Below are 23,097 nucleotides of genomic sequence, written 5' to 3' on the forward strand. Positions count from 1 at the left end.
ATCCAAACACCAGACAACCAACTGCTACACCTGTACAGAAAAACACAACAGAAAATTTCCTACAACTTTTACAAGTAAACTAAGCTGACAGCCATTAGGAGTTCCTAAAAAAAATAACCAAGACAATAACAACAACAAGATGTATCACAAAAACAGCCAAAGAACCAAAGACACACACATAAAAAAAAAACAACCAGGGTGTATTCCTGTTAGAAATGACTAATTTAAATTAATGAGCCATCACAAGATTATCTTACAGCTCTGAAGACCATTCACAATATTGAATGCAAAAGGATCCCACCAAAAGCTGCAAATTCAGGAAAAGAAAATGATTTTACATTTGAGAGCAAAAAGAAATGTAAAGACTGATTTTCTCTTCTGTACTCTGAGCTCTTGATGAAAAGATTTAACATAAAACATGTACGATTAAAGGGAATATGGTATTATTGTTGCATGTTAATTATTCATACCAGGAATCTATTTAAGTTTCTTCCCCTTTCCTCGATGGATGCCATCACTACACCCCTGCTCTCCTGAAACACTCTCCATGCACTTCATGTACTACAGATCTTATATAATCACCATTAATCATTCATGAGTACACAAAGACGGCTGAAAAGGTTTAACATTAAGACAGACTGCTGGATGGAACGGGATTCATTACATTCATGTAATTCTGTTAAACTGAATAACTTTTCCAACTCTGAGACATCCAACTGAATTCACAATCATCAAAGCAGTAGCAGTTAAGTTGGTATCATCATGGCACCCTATTCTCTTCTTCATTATCTGTCTCCTAGACTGATTTTCCATTTAACGGGTAAGGAAAAAGGAAACAAAAGAAATGGAGTAAAAGACCTGGGAAAGGAAAAAGTCCCCAGTAATTAATTGAAAAAGATGTAACAGCATTTGAATGATAACAGTTCGTACTTATTTACAAAGAAAACCAGGCTGTGCAACCCACTTGTACATGTGATAATCTTTACATTCAGTCCTCTTTCATTTTTTTGTTCTGGGATTACTCGCTGTTACAGTGTGAATGGCAGCTGTTTACGAAGTAAGCTTTATAGCTGATGTCTAAGCTCCATATTTAGTCAGTAGTCCAAGATTTCACTACATGTTCTTGCTCATCCAGGGACATGCTGGCTTTGTTTATGGATCAAAAAGGAAGTGTCTTTGTGTTTGGGGGTCAGTCTGGACCAGCCTTTTTGAAATAGAACAAATCCTAAGAGATGGGCATGTACTGTTTATGCACCACCACAGTCCTCAGTGTCTGAAGATCTTTTCTTTTCCCCCCTCCTGTCTTTCCATTTTGGCTTAGCAGTGCCTGCAGACACAGAAATCTTACTTGGCAAGCTGTTTTAATGGTTCTGTGACCCCAGTGGGAATTCTTAGGGAGCACATCATCATCCCAGCTCAAAATAGCCCAGCTGTACAACCTGCGGGAGTCACGGAGGCGCTGCTTAAGACTGGGGCCATATTTTACAATCAATGAACAGTGTTAGCCAATCAGTTAGCTCAAACTAACTGAAAAATCAATGTTTTCTGTATTCTGGAAATCTTGTGGTCAAATTAAAGTTGATATATAATTGGTCAAAATGTAACATAATCTGAAAAAAATACATGTATGTGCGTATTCTGTATGTGGTTCTGTGTGTCTTACAATAACAATAGTACAGAGTCTTCTGAGTACAAAAGATAGCAAACTTAGCAACAAACCACTTCAGTGGCACAACATCCTCCAGCTAAAGTGCTGAGTACAGAAACACAAATCCGTCCTTCTCCCACATCAATAGGCCATTTGGGAAACATGGAGTCAAATTTGTAAGCAACATCTACTTCAGCGGGAGAAGTACAAGCTCGCTCCAGCTCTTTGTTTAATTTTCTGCACAGGGTGGGGCACTTGTTCCCTTCCCCTCACTTACAGTCTGACTGTATTGTTGTCCCCATGTTTGCCTCATTCCTCACTCAGCCACCTTTGCTGAATAAATATTCAGGACATAACAGATTTTACTCATCGGTATTACATAAGCTCATTAAGATGTCAGGTTTACAAACTCATGCATGCAAAGAAAACACCTGCATTTAATTTTTTAATAATTCTAAAGTGAATTTTCTTTGTATTTTTCAATTACTTACAATAAATGCACACAATGTACAGCTGTGTGAAGTTTCACCCTAAGTGTTAATGATTTTCTAATTAGTATTTATCTATTTATTCCTTTAAAAAACCTGAATAAAGATGTTTGTCATTGCGGCCCAAAGTTCAGCAGCACTGCACAAACCAATGCAGCATGCAAAGTGGGCACACAATAAAGGCTTCACGGGTGGGAGGAGTGGGAGTGTACTGGGAGTGAGAACAGCAGAATTTAAGGAGGCCTTTCAAGATTCACATTTGTTCATGCTTTTAGTGTCAGGAAGAAACTGTCTTTGATAATCACATACTGTACATATTAACCTGAAGGTATTGAATTGACTTCAAAGAATTTTAAACATCAATGGTGCTTCACGAGTGTAAAGTAGTGAAAAAAAATCTACCAGCAGCTGGTTAGTTTAGGCTTATTCTAAAAAACTGAACAGATTAAGATTCATGAATAAAAGCTGTATGACTTTTTAGCTAGCAAAGAAGGCAATGAGTGATGTCAGTCACATAACTTAATCTTCTGAGTAACTAAATGACGTGACCCATTATAGATGATTTAATAACCAGAGTACATTGGATGCAAATATCCAAACTGGTCTGATTATTGATCTGACACAGACAAGATATCCTTCTTACATTCCTGCAGCGTTACAGATGATTTTATATTATTGCTTTATGTATGATAGGTTTTCTATGATCATCTTCTTTTATTAATGGAATTCCACTTAGTCCAGAAGATGGATGAAGATGGATGAATATAATAGTTTTCTAAAGTCACTGAGCTCCATGTACTGAACTCACGGACCCTGCATTAGCATTCCTTAGGGTATACTAACAAAATAACTTGACACACCATCCAAACTTGCTCTACCTTTATTCTTTGCTGAGCTGCACTGTGCTTTAGCATTGACTCTTCATCCCCTCTTCACTCAGTGAGCACTTTCTTAAGTTTGTAAAATTAATCACATAATTGCTGTGACATAGTGCACTCTCATCCACCATGGTCTCCTGCCATTACTCCATCACTCTTTAATGCAGCTACTTGAAATGCTCTCAACTCATCTGTTGTTGTATCAGAACAAGTGCTTGGGAATTTGCACCATGACAGCGGTCGCATGGTGAATCTTCAAAAGGAAAAAAGCAGGTTGCTAAATGGATCATTTTATCACCGTGAATTTAGAAACCCTAGACGCTGAAAGAGAAGATGCAAAATGACACCACAAAAACAGAAATAAACAAACACTGATATGTAGAAAGTTATTACAACAAACAGATGGAATCAACAAAACAGATTTATTAGCAGAAATTAAGTGAATGCAAAGACAACAACAACAAAGATGTAACTGACATAAAAATGACTGTAAGGAGATTAACAATGGCCATCAAAGTGCAAAACAAGTACAGAGCAACTTGAACTACAAAGACAGGCAAACAAATATGGAGGCACATATGTGGTAAATGTGGAGAAACTGATGCAGAACACACTCAAAAGACATGAACTGATTACTAAGTGCAAAATACTACAAAAAAAAAAAAAACATAAAAATATGGAACTGACTAATAAGGGCTGAAACGTGAATATGAATAGCTGGAAATGAGTACTGATAGAAACAAAATGACTGCAGAATGGCTCAAAAAATATGAATCCCTTTGTAGAGGCTGTATCTTACATTTGTGTAGAGGAGATGGTGCAAGGAGACATGGAGCTCCAGAGCCTGACAGCCCCCCAAGCAGCCATCTCACTACTGTCAAATAGTCTAAACCCAGGAAAGGGTGCACATGCAGGAATTGAGGTTTCATAGGTTCGTGCTTGAAAAATCTCATTAATATTCTTGCAACTGTCTTCCATTTACTCCATAGTACACATTTCACAGCAAATAGAAAACTCCTGGTACTTTATTCAGTGGAAATGAATTTTTAACTGCAGATACTAAAATAAGATGATACTGCTGCAGATATCCAAGTGTCTGCACTAGCCAAGAAAAGAGTCCACATAATATGCATTTCTCATGAGAGTCCTCTGCACACTTATGAGAATTTTCATCTTCCCATCCCAGATACAGTGAGGGAAATGTTTAGACTTGATAGATCATTATCTCTGTTTTTTGTGTGGTTGTGTTTTCATCCTGTGGTTTAACAGCTAATATCCTGTGGTTTACATTATAGTGTTGTGTGACAAGAGGAGATCAGCAATATACACACACCCACTGTCCTTTTATTTATTCAGTAGCATTGCGTTGTCTCAGGAGATGTGGAATAATGGGATGTTACTCCAAAAGGAAGGATTGGTATCATTTTTACTGCAGGATACCAGACAATAAGTACTTCCCTTTAGAGAGGAGAGCTTTCTGGATAGCTTGCAAAGTGTACCAGTGAAACTACACATCTTAGGGTACGGTAACCAGGAAGCAGAGTGAAGTTGAAGCACAATGACACACAGCCTGTCAGGATATAATGAAGTACAAGAGTGTGTGTGTGTGTGTGTGTGTGTGTGTGTGTGTGTGTGTGTGTGTGTGTGTGTGTGTGTGTGTGTGTGTGTGTGTGTGTGTGTGTGTGTGTGTGTGCGTGCGTGCATGTATGGTTGACATTGGCTAAATATGTCATGCAATTATTTCTGAGAAGACTTCTTTTCTTGGTTGTCCTTCATGGTGGCAATGTTAAATGAAAATCATGAGCCCTGGCATTCCTGTGCCTGGAATGAGTGGGAATGTTGTGATGTGGATATTAATGGAAACCCCGATTCTTTAGGTGATAAAGAAATAAGTCCAGGGATGAATTTAATGAGTTATGAAAATCAAGTCCATTTTCTTAATGTTCAGCCATTTGCTATTCAGTTCAGAGAAATAAAAAAGTGCATGATATGGTTTTACAGATATCCTGTTGATATGCAAAGGTTGCCATGATAGTAAAGGTGGGGTCTATTTATTAGGCATTTTAGGTGTATTGTATTGTAGGATGTGTCAATGCCCTTGTTCTTATACAACTAGACTCTTATTAATATGTATTTTTGGATTGTTTATTTCATTGATTGTTGTTTTATTATCATGTTTTATCATCTTTTGGGGACAACAGATGGAAATTAGCCTTGAGCACATTTACAATTATGTTCCATGTAATGTTCATTTACTCGCATTGTCTCATCCAAATAAATAAATTGAAACCATCCAATCACAGGTGCTAAAATGGCAATTATCAAAACACACAATTCAGATAACTTGCAGAGCAAAGTATGAACCACAACAGGAACAGACACAGAACAAGTATGACCTGAAATGAAGAAAAGTGACCTATTTTCCTGATTCTCTAAACCTTTGATTAATATCATCAACTATGTTGAACCCCAATATTTTTCCCCATTTTGACTTTGCTTATTTTTTCTCATATAGTCTCAGAATAGTGAATCCTCACTTAATAGACAACCATGTTTCTGACTTATTCCTAATAAACCAAATTAGTTTATAATCTTTCCATCTGTTTTTATCTAAGTTTTACACATGATCCCGTTTTGTGGGACTATTTATACATTTATATATATAACTGTTATTTGAATCCAATACACCCATCTGTAGAAGCAAGAAATAAGTGCAGAACTGTTGTATTAGGGTTCTTCTTCTTCTTTTTCTTCTTCCATCCTCTGTTCATCCCAGGCCCAGGTTCTGCTCCGCTTCAACAGGCACTGCTTGTCCAGTTTTTGCCTTCAAGCAGGAGCTTAATTTGTGCATCAACTTTATCTTTAAAGGAGATTTAGTCAGTGATGCAGTCTATGATATATGAGAAGAGTTCCCCACATCACACTGTCTCATTAGTGCACATAAGCCTGGCTCAGAATATGTTGTTTCAATTAGCTGCATATTATTTCAAACAAAGAAGTCATTCATTCCCCTAATTGGAAACACAAAGCTGAATTGTAAATTTGTCCCACCTGCTACATAATAATGATGTCATGGCAGTGCATTTAGGAAAAAGTGACTCCCACTTACACATCAATCCCATTTCTTGAAATAACATTTCCTGCTAATGCTGAATTGGGTGTTTGAGGTTCATTTTGACCAGGGAATGAGTGCAGTGACACACCCTGTGTTCCACAGCTCACAAAACAAATTGCAAATATCTTTTCTATGAGTTGGACGGCGGAACATCTGCTTTGGCGATTGTTCTTTCTGCAGCTGTCTAGTTTCATTTGGCTTTCTTTTTTTTTTCCAAATCAGCTTTGCTTAAACAGGAAACTTACACATTCCTAACCAAAGTTTTTTTTTATCAATAAGGACATTTTCAGTTTCATTAAATCATTTGATGACATTTAAATATGCCAGCCGTGACCAAAGCAGATCTAAACAACTTCATTTCTCACTTGTTACTCGAGGCAACATGCAGCTTGCATGCAAACAAAGTCTATATTGAGGATGGGCTCTGTTGGTGAATGAGCCTTTTGTTCTGTTTAATAAGGCAGCTAACGGCTTTGGCTTTGCAACCTTTTTCCCAGTGGCCAGCAACAAATGCAACTTAGTAGTAAAATGTAAATGTTGTTGATTATACAAAGAAGTAAACAGAATTATTATTAATGGTATTAAGTTATTTGTGCAAAGGCTCCATTTTACAATGTTTAACAGCATTTGTTTTATCTGCCTCACTGATATGCATAGTTGCTCTTTTACAGGTTCTAACGAAGCACTGTTTTATACTTTTTTCAATATTATGTTCCAGTGCATCAAATACTTCCTGTGTGATGCAATAGAAATAGAAACATCAAACTGATGAATCATTCATCAAGATTTTAAATTTGATGTCCCGATTTTAAGGATCAATCCTGATCAATGAATTTTTTGTGCTGACCTCATTGACTGAGCTGCTGTGTCTTTCTAGCACATGCCTGCTGTAAGCGCGTTTAGTTCGGGCCTATAGCCATTCAGGGTCAGATTGGGTCTTAGACTCGTCCTTTAGCCGCTTGCCAGGAGACGCTGCAGAGTTGAAAGAATGTCTGAACACTGCCCAGTTTGTGATTTAAAGGCTGCCCAGGGTTTTCCCTCTGCTTCCGCTACACTATTTATACTAGCCACTGCCCTGCCTAGCCTGGATGGGGTGGGAAATTTTTAGCAGGTTTCGCATCCCAAAACCAAGGTAATCACACTGGCTCCAAGAGTAAATGCTGTTGTTCTTCTCAGCTCCTGCTGACAAAAATTCAGGGTTGGGGGAAAAAAAATGCCTTTAATAGAGAGTGTTTTCTTCCTTCTTTTGCATTTTGTTTTTTCCAAACAGGATTATGAATAATGAAAATGTCTCAAACACAAAGGCCATGCAAAACTTGTTTTCAGGTAAACTCAAGAGTATACACTCAGGAAAAGTTGTCTATTCTCCTATTGATCTTTTTATATGTTTATACTGTGAAAGCACAATGCAGAACAGCAGGTTTTGCAAAAATTTTTCAATGTGAAAACTATTTTTTACAGCACAGAATATCATTAGCCATATATGGCAGTGTGCAAAGATCTGAAGTCACTCTTTATATTTTCCTTTCAAGGATTTAAACTTCTTTCAAAATAATCTTAAGCAACAGTTATTTAGACTTTCCAGTTTCTGAAGGTCTTTCACTTTTGGATAACCTGACCTAAATGATAAACTGTTGTGTCTACACATAACAGATAACTTAGCAAAGAACCCATTTGCAATCATAGGAACTTTGTTACCACCAGCCCGTTGGCACACAATTTGCTCTCATTTATTTAATCACATCTACAAAAAATGCTAAAGGCAACACACGTACGGAGGCATTAATTGTTCTTTTTGCACCAAAAAGGTGATTCCCAAAGAGCTATTATTCAGAAACTTGGCATTTTTTAACATGGTATGCAGTGTATCCTTAAGATCTGAGGGGAAACGGGCAGTAACTGAAAGGGATGTCTGAAAGAAAAAGAAACAAAATCCAACAAATTCCTGACAGCATCTGAGAGATGGATCTGGACTTTCAGGTGAACCGTCTAATGCTCACCGAACTCTCATCAGAAATGGTTTCCATGGAAGGTTCACTGTCAACATGGCATTCAGAGGGAAAAAAGAGAAAAGACTGAGGTATGCCAAATTACACAAAAACTGAACTAAAAATTAGTGGCAACAAGTCTCATGGAGTGATGAGATTTGAAACATCCTTCAAGAAGCCTGGAGAACAAATATTAAAGATTACTTTAAGAAACGGAAAGAAATGTTGACTTTGAATTTGTTAGTATTGTTCAATTTCTTTTGGCTTATATTCTGAAATTATATTTAAGTTTGTAGATGTTTCACTGATTTCATGTTTTCCTGAAAAGATAAAAAGAAGTTAGGGGTAATTGGAGATTTTTGTACCATACTGTGTGGGAAATTTGTTTATGTGCTCCTAAATGTACTTGTTTTCACTTTTGGACATTCAACTAATTTTAGAGTTAATCTAAAGGTAGCCTATCAATGAACAAGTGAATCCATTGAACAAATGAACTGATGTGTGTAGACCCTTATTTTGCTCTGGATGTTATAAAAAGAAAATAAAAATAGAGCCATTCACCCAAAACGTATTAAACTGCTTATTCACTTTGATAGTGTGACATTTCCACACACCTGCTTGTTTATCCAGTTTCCACCTTAAGGAAGATACTACCAGTGACTCTGTAGTCAAAATGCTGCGTTCACTGACTGTTGGACCAATGAAAATAAAAGGCTATTTTTTTGGGATTAGTCACAAAGAAAAAAAAAAGTTAAAAATTCCGATTTTTTTGAGCACAGAATCAGTACAGCCAAGAGCTGACACATAGTATTATCAAATATTTAGTCAGCCTATTGTTTATTCTAATGAACTACTTTCCTTTAGAATTAGTTCAATCACAGCCTTATATTCTTACTAGTCTGTGTAGGTTATTCCTGCAAACAGTCATGATTGGATTTAAAGCATTTCAGATGTTGACAGTAATGTAACTCCACCAAAGTCATATGAAATCACGATCATAATATTTGAGTAGGCTACCAGAAGTTTCTGTTAACAAGCCTACACGCCATCTAAGTTATGCACCTTAAATAGTTTAAGACTTTTACAATCCCAGCTCAGTAGTTGGTAACTACTGTAAATTTAACCAACTACCTCAGGACTCAGATGGTTAAACCATGTTAAATGAGTTATTATATTACTTATATAAATGTTCAGCTTATGTCGAGATTTTCTTCTGACTAATCATTTAATTTAATGCTGTATGAAACTTTTAAGGTGCAACTTCTGTACAATTTTGTTTTGCAACAATGCAACAACAACTGTGAATGCTTGCAGCATTCACAGAAATTTCAATTTTACTAGGATGCGGTGGCGTACGAGGAGCATTTGAAGGCAGCATAATTCTCTGGATTTCGATTGGCTCTTCTTCCCAGCTGCCGTTCTCCATTGGCTGGTGTGGGTTCAATGAATCCCCTCCTCTACCTTTGTCAATTTCTACAGCTCCCGTTGAATCACTCGCTTGTTGTTTCCCGGGGCTTGGTGGAGAGAGAAGTTATCTCCGATCACTTGCAGGTTTGGGACACCAAAAGAGGATATCAAGCGTCATTACGGAAGCATCCCTTTAACTTTGCATTGAGGATAAGCTGTTGAACTAAACGGAGAGAGGATAATAGCGATCTAAAAGGCAGGAGATATTTAACCTATCCATCACCTTGTACCACAGCGCGGCGAGAGCGACAGCACAGCAACTCCTCGCGCCAGCGTGCGACACCGCAGTATTGGATTGTGTTGGGAATACACAGGGGAATGACATAAACACACCTGGAGATGGTTTGCTACCCGCAGGGACCTTCAAAGACACTTCTGCTGCTACTGCTTCTTTGAAATTTTTTTGTGCTATAACTGTACAGACGACAAAGGGGGTTAAGAAAAGTGCTTCTCCTTCTTCTCTAAAGCAAAGGGATTAATTATGCCGGACCAAATCACAGTTTCGGAGTTTGTGGCAGAGACAAATGAAGATTATAAATCACCGACTGCCTCTAATTTCACCACCAGGATGTCCCACTGTAGGAATACAGTGTCTGCTCTGGAGGAGGTGAGTGAGTCTGTTGGAACTGGGCTTTGTAATAAGAAATAAATAAATAAAAAGAAAGAAAGAAAGAAAAAAGAATGATACAGACATCCTTTTAAAAATTATTATTATTAGCTAAAGACAATGATGCATGTCCCTGATAGTGTTTAAAGTGTGCAAAAACCTAGCTGTATACATCTAAAATGTCCCATATTAATTTTCAAACAAGCTCAATCTTTATTCAGAAAGGTTTTACGTACTGTTATGTGTCTGTGTTTTGGTTTATTGCAGCAGTTTTACGCAATAGGTTATTTAATCAATAGTTTTCTAAAATCTTTTTCCTGTTCCCCCGAGTATTAGCAAGCAACTAAAGGTACATCCAAAGCAGTAAAGATATACAGCTCGCTAAAGATGTGGGTTGTTCAACATTTATACTTAGATTAAGATGAGAAAAGACTCCCGAAAAAGAAGAAAAAAAAAACAAAAAAAAAACAGAGGAGGTTCCTTTTTCTAGCAGACAAGCAGCTGATGCTCTATTCAGAGCAATCATGCAGCCACAGAAACAAATCGATCAACTAAATCCACTATATTACATTGGTTTTGGCTAAAAATGCCAATTCCTTCAGTAATAGACGTAAAAATTCTTATGCCAGTGCCCCAGTTTACAGCTGCACTGCACTTTCTGTGCACAGAAAGCACTTTGTGTTCCTTTAACTTGCAGGTCATCAGGAGGAAGGACACTTCCGCTTTGTTCCCTGATTGCCCTCCACTGCCTCCCTCCCTCTCTTGTTATAGTTTCCCTACTTTGTGTACTGTATGGTAGAGCCTCGCCCTGCCTGCCGGTAAAAATAGAATTTCTCACACGAGTAGCTCAGAGTGTTATGTGTGTTAGTGTGTCCCTGCTTTGTAAATCAGGGGATGCTTGTGGACGCTGGGTTATGACGTGTAGGGAAATGTGTCTTTTTTGCACTGAAGAGTGTTAGCAGCCACTCAAACAGTTTCATGTCTCACACATTTTTCGTGCAGCTTAATATATAATGTATGTGGAGGTGAGCTAAGTCATCAACAGCTGGTGTCAGTTTTACAGAGTTAATCCTCAACTGTGCTTGTTGTGAGCTTTACTTTAACCCGTCTGATGTTGGACATCTCTCAGAGGGAAGCAGCTTATTTTTAAACCTGTGTTTTTGGAAGAATGAGCCAAGTAGACAGACTTACACCTGCTCACACTGACAGGTGCTCCACTTCAGCCACAGACATCATGCTACACACATTTTTTTTGTTCAAGCTTTCCTGCTGCTTGTTTTTAAAATAGCCCAAAATCTGCCACTGGGAACGATTTCAGCTCTGCTTAGAGAGGAATGTGTTGTTTGGTTGGAGCAAGCGAAAAGAGTGGGTTTTACTCTCTTTAAGAAACAGGTCAGCTGTAATTGCTGGCTTGTGAGGTTGAATTGTTGGGTTGAGAATCTAATTCAGCTGCTTTGTTTTAGGTATCTGCTTTTTGCTGTTGCAGAGCAAGCATGTTGTTTTATACTGACCACTTCAAGATGAGGGAGCACAAAACGTTGTTGTTGGGACAAATACACCCTGCAAACTTTGGTCTGTTTGACCAGTTAAACACTGTAGAGGATTGGGAACACTTCTAGTTATTGGCCTGTTTGGAATATCATACATTTATATATGTTCAAACGTAGATATCCACATGTGGATTGCATCCTGTTTTCCTACGGAGTATAATAATGCATCCATATACTGTATAAAACACTGCTGTTGAGTTCAAACGTGCTGATTCTGGCTTTCTTTAATTTCAAAAATAAGTGCTCACTTCTTAGTTTTCACCCTTCAGCTGACAGCTGAGGACAGGCTGAGGGGAGCAGCTGGCGTATCATTTAAGAGGAAGCCTTGTATTTTGTGAATTTATACCTGCAGCTTTTGGTAATGAGCTGGTTTGTCACAGACTTTTTCACACAGGCTATTGTTGGCATCAGCAACAAATCCAGATACATTTTTATTAAACATTTCAGAGTTGGATTTTGCATCCACTTGTATGAAATGGTCTGCTTAAACTAACTCAGAAAATGAATTGATGGTGCTACAGAACAGTGAGATAGTTTTTCCGGGCCCTTATATGTTGAAACTTGTTCACTGTTGGTGAGGCTGGAACTTGTTGACAAGGGACATATATTTATTCGAAGATGGGTGTGATTATTAGTGTGGAAATCTGCTGTTCCAGATGGTTTGCTCTTGATAAATCCGCTTCTTAATCCTGTTACCAATGAGGATGGAACAAAAACATGATAAGACAAATTTTTTGGTGTTATAAACCAGTCGACACGTGAGCATGGACCCATAACTTCGATAAGGTGTGTGTTGCTAATACAGTAGATGGAATACATCCCTCATAGTCAAATAAATGAAACAGGCCACATCTGTTATCTGTATTTCCAGATCTTTTTTTTATTTGAGAACATTTAATAGATTTACAGTCTCACCTCTGGTGCCAAAAGCTTTAAAAATATAACAGTTCAAAGGACTACAAAAGAAAGAGTTTCTTTTAATGGCTTAACTACACTGTTCATTTATTTCCTTTTAAACATAATTGCATCTGACACAAGCTTAATTAGACTAGTAGTTTAAAATTGCCTGCTACCAAGGGCCCATTCTGCCAACTTGTGTGTGCATGTTGGTTTCATTTGCAAACCCACAGCAATAAAAACCTGTTTATCCTGTAAGAGGATATTGAGCTTTGTGTCATGACCCCCCCCCCCCCCCCCCCCCTTTTTTTTTTAACTTCTTTAAAACACTTGTACTGACTTCCCTTTGTGTACACCTCTCAAAAATAAACTCTCCAGTATTTGTTTTTCCCTTTAGAATTATGTTGCTTTTCAGCATGATCCTAATTTCAACATGTGCTGATGTTTTTAATCCCTTTTTTTTTTTTTACTCAAAACTAAAAACTTCCATGTTGTGTTAATGGGAGTGCCTGGCCCTGAGGGCTGTGACCTCTGTGTTAAGTACTGGGCTTGCTGGTGATGCCTCTCTGCTTGTGTCTCCCCAAGGAAAAATCTCTAAGGTTGTCTGTGCTAAACCAAAACCTGGCAGACGTCATTCATGGTGTTTTTTTTTTTTTTTATTATTATTATTTTTTTTATCTATTTCTTGCATCTGTGACTGTTTCTCTTTTCTCTTCTTTCTTTCTTTTATTGGTCCAGTTACTAAATTGTGTCAGGCAAACAGACACCAGCCTTGTTTCGACCCAACAGGTCTGGGTTGGTATGGAACAGTTGGGTAAACCCTGATCTTTGTTGTGTTTCCACAACCAACTGTGCCTTTAACCGGTAGGCGGCGTATCAGCCAGATAGCGATAGATGCATCATCTACGTAATAATGATGTCATAGCGGCATAACGCCGTCCTTGAATTATAACAAAGATGACCGTGAGACAGAAACAAATGAGGAGAATGGCAACGTCCAGCAGTTTCTGCTCTTTCTTCTTGGGATGGGGTTTAAAAAAAAAAGAAAAAAAATATCCATGGGATAATTAAACTTTTGTCACTTTGTGCCGAGCTGTACAGGAAGTGATGACTCTTTTGACCACTTAAGGGATTACAGTGTGTCAAGCTCCACCCTTTTGGGTTAAATTGGTAAGATTGGGACCCAAACGGAAAGACCCCAAAAAAGTAGGGCAGGTTGGATCAGATATTCTTGCACCTGTCCCATGTTTGGCCTGTGCAAATGCAAATGCAAAAAAAAAAAAAAAATTAAAGAAGCACACCCATCTTGTACTGACTGTGGACTGGGAGCTCACTGCTTGGAAAAACACCCCAAATGCATTCGCTTCCAGCTCAGGAACCCGGTAGGATCTGTGCAGTGTCATGGGGTTGCTCTTGTGACTCACTGATCTGTTGTGGAAGATGTTTAAAGCTTTTGGTGTATTAATACTCAGGTAAACACTGCACATCAATCAGTCAGTCAAGCACTTTTCATACAATAATGCAGCACAAAGTGCTTTCCACATAAGATCAGCAGCCCTTCACAGTGTTGTCGAACTTCATGTGGAGGCTCTAAGATGAATGTAATGTTGAAGAATGTTGAAGGTTGTGGCAGAAAAAACACAGACACAATTTAATATTCAAGACAAGCTCTGTATTTGCAAGTGCACCCCCCCTTAATGTTACTGCATTAAGTCATACAACTACAAGTTGTGCACTTGATGTCCTTAATTTCACACTCATTCAGCTTATGTACATTTATTTTTCTCTCTCCGGTGACGAGCACAAAACCAGTACAAACAAAAGAGCTGCTGCATTGTCAGTGTCCTGTCCCCCACTGGCCTTCTCCCTCTGCTCTGTTCAGTTTGCTAATTTTTCTCCGATGAATAACGCTATTTATAGCCAACTCAGCTTCTCATAGGCCGTCCTTCATATTCGTGTTTGGGGGTGACTGTCTGTAGAGTTAGTGTCATTATTCTTCCACCTGGCTATTACAGTAATTCATCCAGCAGACTGGTATGCATTGTAAAAGGCTGCCTGGATCGCCGCTTGATTTTTGTGGAGAGATAATTGATGAGAAACGGTATTATAGCATGCGGAGGCAACCGTTGGTACTGGCTGTGTGGGCCAATGCGGTGATTAGTCTGGGTCTCACCTATTGTTTCTGACTTTACTGATGCTGGTATGAAATAAAATCAAAAGAATAACAAATTTTTGTCTCTCTCCAGCAGTTCATGACTTAATTAAGAAAATATCTGACTTATTTCCATACACCCTTATGACTACTCTGTCTTTGTGTAACTGGTTGTTCCAGGGCAAAAAAGCAAAACAAACATTTGTCATCTTCTGTTAATGTTTGTGTTGAAGTGTTTTATGTAAAGTGCACAGATTAAAGACTGGATGTGAAGGCAAATTTGCTCTTGTAATTCTTTCAGTCTGTTGACCTGTGTTGACACTTCAGTGATTCCCTGGCAAAGGAAGACATGCCCCCCCCCATTCCAAGCAAGGTTGGCTTTTAAAGCTGTGACCTGGTCAGGGACAACAGCTGCCCCCTCCGCCTGGGGAAACAGGTGGCCTGGAGGAAAGTTTTAACAAGCATTCAAACTGTAGGATTATCAATGGCAATCCACATCTAATAGCTTTAGAGGCAGACAGAGGGATCGATGAGCTCTCACGCACACATGACCTTAATGTTCTGTCTGGCCGAAGTGAGCAGCCTGAACCCGGCAGCCATCTTGGCCGGTCTTTGGTATACCACCTAAGGAGCTTACTGCTTCCTATAATTGAAATGGGATTTCTGTCAGGATCTTGTCTCTTGTCGTCATCCTTACGCTACATCGGCTGTCCCTTGACTTTGCCTTAGTGTACAGTAGATACTGCCATAGTACTACTACCATGCTAGACTGTTTTTATTTACTTTCTCAGATCTTCATCCTTTAGATGGGTCTGCTTCATTAATGCTTCCAAGGAGATGTATTTGAATTAAGGTATTTGTCCAGCCTCCTGTGCAGGGAGCATTTATGTTATCATCCACTGACAGGCTCTGGCCAGGATTCATTATTATGCAGCAGCTCTCCCCATGGATCTACCCGGGGTTAAGGGTCACAGTCATGTTCCAATCGATTCAAAGGCATGATCTCACTTTTTCCCCCCAAAAAAAGGATGTGATACGATTATAGCCACTGTTGAATGTAGTGACATTCAGTATGTGCTTATTTAAAAATTTAATCGTGTTTTTTTTTTTATCACATTTTACAGGGGCTTGTTAGTCACCGGTGATCCTCGTGTGTCCTGTTCCCTTAAGAAAACAGCCCAGGATAGTGAAAAGGCCTCAGGTTAAAGACGAGACTGGTTACTCTTTGCCCTACTTAAATTTTAGTGGGTTACACACTAGGCCCACTGGGGGAAGATGAGAACTTAAAGCTCATCTCATCCATCAAAGTGTGCCGGGCCAGATTGTCTGAGACAGCTCCTGTTGAAGCTTTTGTTCCCCGACAGGCCGTGCCTCTTCATTAATGAACTCTGCTATTGATTTCTAGTCCTGGCCACTCCGTGCTGCTTGGGGCCAGGGTGTGGTGGGAGGGGTGAATCCTCACAGCTGTGTTGTCCGGCTGTCACTTTCACTCAGAGAAGTGACCCAGACTTCTTCTGTGTTGAAGAAACTCCTTCGTGACTCTCAGGGGAATTGAAGTCTCATTACCTCTGACTCACAAAGATCAGCTATGCGATGCTTGAGTCAGACAGATGAGTTGAGGCATTTTACCTCGGATGTTACTACACAGACCTATTTAAATATATTTTTTTACACAAAGCTAGCAGAGGCTGCTGGCTTGTTACGCACACTGTGTTATTGCCACTCCAGCCTTTGCTTGCTTCTTCAAATTGTTCTAAAGATTTTAATTTGTTGATACTTTACAGCTTATTGTAGCTTTACATTTGCTAAATAATTTTGTCTGATCTCTTATTGGTTTAATACTCTGTCAGCTCTTCTCTCAGCCATCTAAACATGGACACCAACCTTATTTCTCCAGCTCTTGGGTTGTTTTATTTGAGGTATTCATCCAAGAAATTCAAATGTGTGAATATCTTGATCCAGATGCACCTCATGTGCTGGAGATAAAGCTGGTTCTGTTGTGTGTTTTCTGTCTCTATACACACTCATTTTGCATGTATGCAAAATATATCTTCTCACAGTGGAGACTGCCAGTAAAGCTAAGCACTGGTCCAGTCTGGTCAGTTAATCTGAGATTCTCACTTCTAGCTGGTAGATGTGTGGAGGCAGTGCACTTTGCCAGTATTAAGCTGTTAATGCTAGCTTTGTCTGTCCTGCTCCCTCCTCTAACTTTACCACCCGTGGTGCGCAGTCGGGGAAGGGGTTGGTTGAGTATTGTAATGCATGTTTTTTCCCCCTGTGGTCTGTGTTGCTGGTGTATCTGTGCCATAGGTGGAGGACATAATTCCTTTATCAGAGTTGTTCTGAAATTCTGTCCTTTCAGATTGGGTCAAATGATTCTCTTTATCTATGTGAGGTGAGGAATGGAGGTTGTCGAGTCAAATTAGCATATCTGTGTTAGTGTGAATAGAAAATTACTGAAAGAATGGTGTATATGAAATGTATACTAAAAACTAATGTTTTAAATTTGTTATTTGGAGTTGGAAAAGTCATTAAAGACAACTTTCCAACTTGTCACTGAGAATAATGACATGGATGTTATATGAACAGTTACTTCTTTTAGGCTAAATTAAGGTGGAAGCTGTTTGTTTTACCTTGATATGTGGGAAGTTTTATCTGTAGACTGTTAGTGAAGTAGTTTTTTTTCTCTCTTCATGAAGTTTAAGATTCTTCGGATTGCCTCAGATGTTTTCAGGGACTGGATTTAATCAGTTGAAGCCCTTCTCTTGTTCCCAGTGGAATTCAAAGAGGCTTGTATGAAACACAGGTCTTCTGTACGTCTGAAGTGTGCTTTCAGTTTCATACAGATGCACACAGTTTGTTCAGTGTTTCACTGTGGTGTTTTCCATGGGAAAGCAGGTAATTTCCCCACTGTGTTCTGCAGTAATGATAATATTTCTCCAAACGGTTTGGGCGTTTTGTCTTTGGCATCACTTCTCGGACACCACGAGGCCAGCATGAAACATCTGTTTGAATCAGACAAACTCCAAGGTGAAGCCAGACAAGCTTTTTTTTTTTTTTTAGACAGACTATTTTAAGTAGTTTTAAATGTGGAGCCATCAGGCTTTTCTTCATCATTCATAGCTGTTAGCTTGTGTTATATCAGCTCGTGTTACTTACAAAAAATAATTTTTTTGATTGTAAATGAAGAATGAATGCAGTAAAGTTAATGATAACAGGGATAGAAACCTTAAGTACAAAAACATTGCCACAGGCAGCAGTATTATCACCATGAGGGACTGCAGCTGTCTGGAAAACCAAGCTGAAACAAAAGTGCTCTCACCTTGTAAAATTTAAAAGACCCCGAAAGCACCTCAGCAGTTAACTTGAAAGTTTGTTTTCTCTAACACAGAAACTACTGCAGCTGATGCTGTCAGCCCAGTGTGATTTCTGGCAGCTGGAAGCCAAAACTTTGGTCCACTAGTGTTCCTTGTAGTGCTCACACAGGAGCTGTTAAGCAGCAAGTGTGTGGATTGTACAATACCACGGGACTTAGAGGTGGAAAAGGTTTCGGTAACTTGCAGTCAGGCAGAAAACCTAACAGAAACTGCTACGGCTCGATAGTCGTCAGACATAGCGATCAGTGGTTCAACAAGAGAAGTTTTCAGGTCCCTTGAGTTGGTGGTAAATATTGAATCACAAAAAGACGTCACTCTTTGTGTAGCTTCTAAGTACAGCAGCTCTGTCTCCAAAGCCCTAAAATGCGTCTGTGTTAATGAGCTTATGTCAAACAGCGTCATGACACTGTAAAAAGTGCCCCCCCTCCCTTCCCTTAGCTCTCTGTCCCGTATTAGTGAACTTTCAGCGTGGAGTTCTCCATGCTGCCCGGGGCAGACTGACTACTGCTCACATGTCAGCTGTCTGAGAGCAGAAACCATAAAACCATGGCCTGTTAGGACTCAGTTCAGTGAACCCAGTTCTGTCCAAATGTTGACTTTTCATACTCTGTGTGGAGAAAAGTTGTGAATGAAAGAAATGAGAGTATGTTTTTCTTTTTTTCCCCGGTAGAGTCATAGCTTTGGATCTACCCCACAGTTGCTTTTAACGTACCTGTATACCTATCTCTCTCACAATCGTGCCTTCTCTTAGATGTCTGCTCGGTTGGACTATATCCACTATTTTACAAATGCTCTGAATGAGTCATAGTTTTCCTTCCAGAGTGACAACCCCCTTTCACTGTTTACCTTTACTGTGCCACATTTGGAGCAGCTGTGTTTGGATGAGGGCTTGCTACCACAAAATGCACTTTTACAGCACACCTGCAGAAAAGCTGATGCAACTTTTTCTGTATTATTGCATGCATGTTTTATTTGTATTCAAGCAAAGCCATTACTTTCAGGTAATTCTAACTTAGAAGAGATGTTGCTACAGGGGAGGTTTCTTAGATTTGGCATAAAAATGTCTTAAAAGGGTGAACAGAAATTTCACATTACCATTTCAATATTGTTTACCAGCATTTGTTCTTTTTTTCTGATATAGTTTAATGTAACCAACTTTAGTGAGCATCTGTTTACATAAACGTTATGGACTGAGCAATCAGCATCAACATCACCACATCAACTTTGTGGAATTTGGAGCAAAAGGATGGTTACCAATGCTACTGATTTACAAATGGCTAAAGACAAATATGTTACAACCGTCAAACCAGTAAATAGCTGACCAGTCATTTTCCTATTAAAATCTGGACTCTCTTTTCATGTAACTGTTTTTATTTAACCGTTTTCTTTGAGGACTCGGTCTGCTTTGTTTAGCTGTAACATATGGTCTCTCATAGGAAAGATGGATTACAGCCCCCTGTCACAGATACTATACCCACATATGCAGCAAATAAATGAGATAATTAAATCCCAACTGCTCTATTCTTATTCTCTCCACAGTATGTGCCAGACTGTTTATTCACATGACTGTACCGAGGCAGGCGGGGGGGGAGTGATGGTAACAGTAATACTACAGACTGGGAAGATTGCTTAGATTGTTATTTGTCAAAAAAAAATAGATGTGTGTTGAATGGGATTGTTTTTATTACATTTGATGCAGAGAACTCAGAAAATTTGTTTTCTTGAGTTTTTCTAGTAGTTATTGCTGTAGTTAGTGATTTCTGGTTAGTCAGTGTTATACTTGCAGGCTTTTCCCCTATATTAGGCTTAAAAGAAAATAAGTCTACCACAGAAATTACGGGAATTGGTTTTTGCTCAATTATTTCTTTGTTGAAACTATTCTTCTTGCCAATAAAGTTTATACATTTGTAGAAGCTGCTTCTTATTTTGTAAGAAAATCTTACCATTCAATGCACTTTTTGATTGTTAGGTTGAGGGACTGTGAGAGTCATGGCAAAACCTTTAGTTGTTTTTTTTTTATGTTCTTGTTTATAAACTTATGACACTGAATATTGTGCTAAGGATGCAAATTAAACTCGTGACTGTCATAATTAATCAGGGGGAGCTACACAGTTTAACAGTGGACTACTGCAGAGTCTGCTAAATCTTGCTAGAGATCTACTGCATCAAGTTGGGGGGCTTTGGTTTGCTTTTCTAGCAGACTACAGGGAAATTTTCTTGGTATTCTGGACCTCAAGTTGACTTCCAGCTTCCAGCCAGCTTTACTGTTTACTTCTATGTCTTAATTACAGAATGAACTGAAGAAACAGCCATCACCTATATGCTAAGAACATGTCTTTTTTTTATGGTTTTCCTTGTCTTTCTGATCAATATTGCTTGATGGCTGTTTAGAGGAGCACATGGCTGCTGATTGTTGACCCAAGGTTTGAAAAGTCTTAACATTGAGACCCAGCAAACTTTGTGAGTGAAAGCTTAGCAAGTTATTTCAAATGCAATACTTTGATATAAGATTTCTGAAAGCTCAATTATCTTATGGTGTGCAGTTTTTAACAAGAAAGGGAAAAACAATTACCAAGGCTGCCTAAACTTATGCACACCACTGCACCATGTAGTGGTGTAAAGTTGAATCAGGTTTACAGTGTCATCTTTTCTACCATATCTGCCTCTGAACCCAGTGTAGATTTTATTATAAGATCAGTAACCCGATGCATTATACTCAGTGGTTCAGGAAATGCAAGTACATAAGTGCATGGATCGCCATGACGACAACCTCCATGACCCTGCAGGGGTGTGATTGCATGTGTAGAATGGCTGCTGCAGATGGTGCTCAATTGTAATCACAATGGTTTTCATGATGTCATGCTTTAAGACAAGGACTAATTTAATTCAGTTTGGGCATCTCCTCCCGCTTTGGCTGGCAGGGCGGCCGAAAACAGCCACTCCGAGTTTACTGTGAGCCGCTAGCAGGGGAAGAGAAATGCTGACATGGCAGTTATGTTGTATGAGGTGTGCTTGTGAAGCGGCTTCGACATCAGAGGCTGCCTGGACCCATTGTGCCAGCTGTCAGCTTTCAATCTGCTCAGTAGAAAGGGTGCATGCTGGTGGAACTCCACTCTCACTGTGAATGTTTATTTATTTATTTACTTTTTTGTCCTGGTCGAAATGCTCCAATTTAGAGCAGCATGTGCTATAAATATCATGGCTTATACAACGGGTGGCGTGATGCTCAACCCTGCAGAGCACATCAAAATGGAAATGTGGGAGAATGATTGATGACTTAAGAGAATGACAGTGATTTAGAGGAGTGTGTTTGTTGAGTTCAGCTGGTTTATTATCCTGCTTGTCTGTTGTCCCATCAAACCACTCTGTGGTGATTGAAAAGGTCTGCTGGAGCGTGATATTGTGTGTCTGTGTGTGTTCATGTGACAGGGAGGAAGATGTCCATTCCAAAGGAGGCTTCAGCAGGGTGGATTGATTCAATGTCCGTTGATTGATATGATGTGGAGGTCAACCAGGGGTTCAGATGGACCAGTCTGTCTACATGTAGTAGTGGCCATCATCTGGAAACCTTTTGACTTGGCTCCTGCTTAAACACATTAGCAAACTGTCTATCCTTAATGAGGTGTGGGTGATTGCGCCAGTAGATCATATGATGATGTTTTAAAGTACAATCTCAATTCTCAGTTTGAATCAGTTTCCTTTCATCTCAGCCTGTGATCATATAATTAGTTCTGGCTGTCTGATGGGGAAAGCTTGCATGGTCTCCAACCTCTGCACAAGCAGCCAACGCAATCAATCAATTAAGGGATTAAACTATACATTAACGGTCTTTAAAGTCTCTGAGGAAAAGAATTACCAACAAAATCTGTCTGGATTTTTTTCCACTTGATACCATTATTATTCAGCTGCTGTCTTCGGTTTTTGTGTGTTTTGTGTCTTACCAGTCACACTTCTGCTTTGCTCTTGGGTGTAAAAGCTTAGACAGCAATGTTATCTATTTTAGTTTGGTGACAGCCCTACTCTAAGCTTTTATGTTCTTATTATACTTGAATAAAATTATGCAGAAAGTCGGCCCATTAAGCTCACATTGAATACCAACAACAACGCTGGCGGAAATCAAGTATTTGATACTTTTTTTTACACATTGGTTTGGCAGCTTGTGAGGCCATTTTGGTTTTGGTCTGTTATAGTCTGCAGGCTTTTAGGTTTCGAAACCACAAACCATTGCATCTAAACTGGAGCTGCAGTGCAGTTTTATAGATGCACAGAAATAATCACCACACTTAATACCTGCAAGCTTTCATGATTAACTTAAGGTTGTGAGGGCTTTTAAAAATATACATATATATATATATATATAAAAAATTGCAATGTTAGCTGCAAGGTTATTTTTGACCACAAGGTCTAAAGTGGTCAAAATTAGCTGACATTACATTGCAGCAGCTGTGAAAGAACCTCTAAAACTGAGGCAGTTACATGATACTAGAGCAGAATACAGAGCTCTACCATCTGACTGCACTGATGCAGCATATGCACCAAAAGATTTAGTTGCAAAATGAACAGATTGTTATAAATCTTGTCCATTTGGCTCGCTCCCCCCTCCACAAAAACATTCACATTATTGCCAGCCAGCTATGCTGAGCCTAACAGAGTGCTACATTTTTATTCACCATATCTTTTATCATCTATGTTATTATTTTATGTGTAGAGATTGAGCTGGGAACTAAAGGTGTAGCAGTGTTTGTTTGCACCTCAGCAGTATTTTGAGCACATGTAGCCATAGTCAACAACATTTAGCAGTTTTCTTTTTAATAAATGAGCAAAGCCCCAACTGGATGTCCCTATACTGACCTCTTCCACACTGACACAGCCTTTAATAGCTGATGCTTAACTGGGAAGATGTATAAAGTGTGTTTTATAGGTTTGTTTT

The 23,097-nt window shown here is 39.0% G+C and overlaps 1 protein-coding gene across 3 annotated transcripts in view; it reads left to right on the forward strand.

Annotated features, from left to right (window-relative positions):
- The first annotated feature begins 9,612 nt into the window (after nt 1–9,612).
- The window catches only part of asap2a (ArfGAP with SH3 domain, ankyrin repeat and PH domain 2a), a 53,098-nt gene continuing 39,613 nt past the window's right edge, over nt 9,613–23,097 (forward strand). For all 3 annotated transcript variants that reach the window (XM_041972012.1, XM_041972013.1, XM_041972014.1), the window contains exon 1: nt 9,613–10,191. In XM_041972012.1, coding sequence (XP_041827946.1) covers nt 10,066–10,191 — 126 coding nt within the window. In that variant the 5' untranslated portion in view covers nt 9,613–10,065. The remainder of the gene's footprint in view (nt 10,192–23,097) is intronic.

This window comes from Melanotaenia boesemani, chromosome 20 (assembly GCF_017639745.1).
Source record: "Melanotaenia boesemani isolate fMelBoe1 chromosome 20, fMelBoe1.pri, whole genome shotgun sequence".
NCBI classification, from domain to species: domain Eukaryota; kingdom Metazoa; phylum Chordata; class Actinopteri; order Atheriniformes; family Melanotaeniidae; genus Melanotaenia; species Melanotaenia boesemani.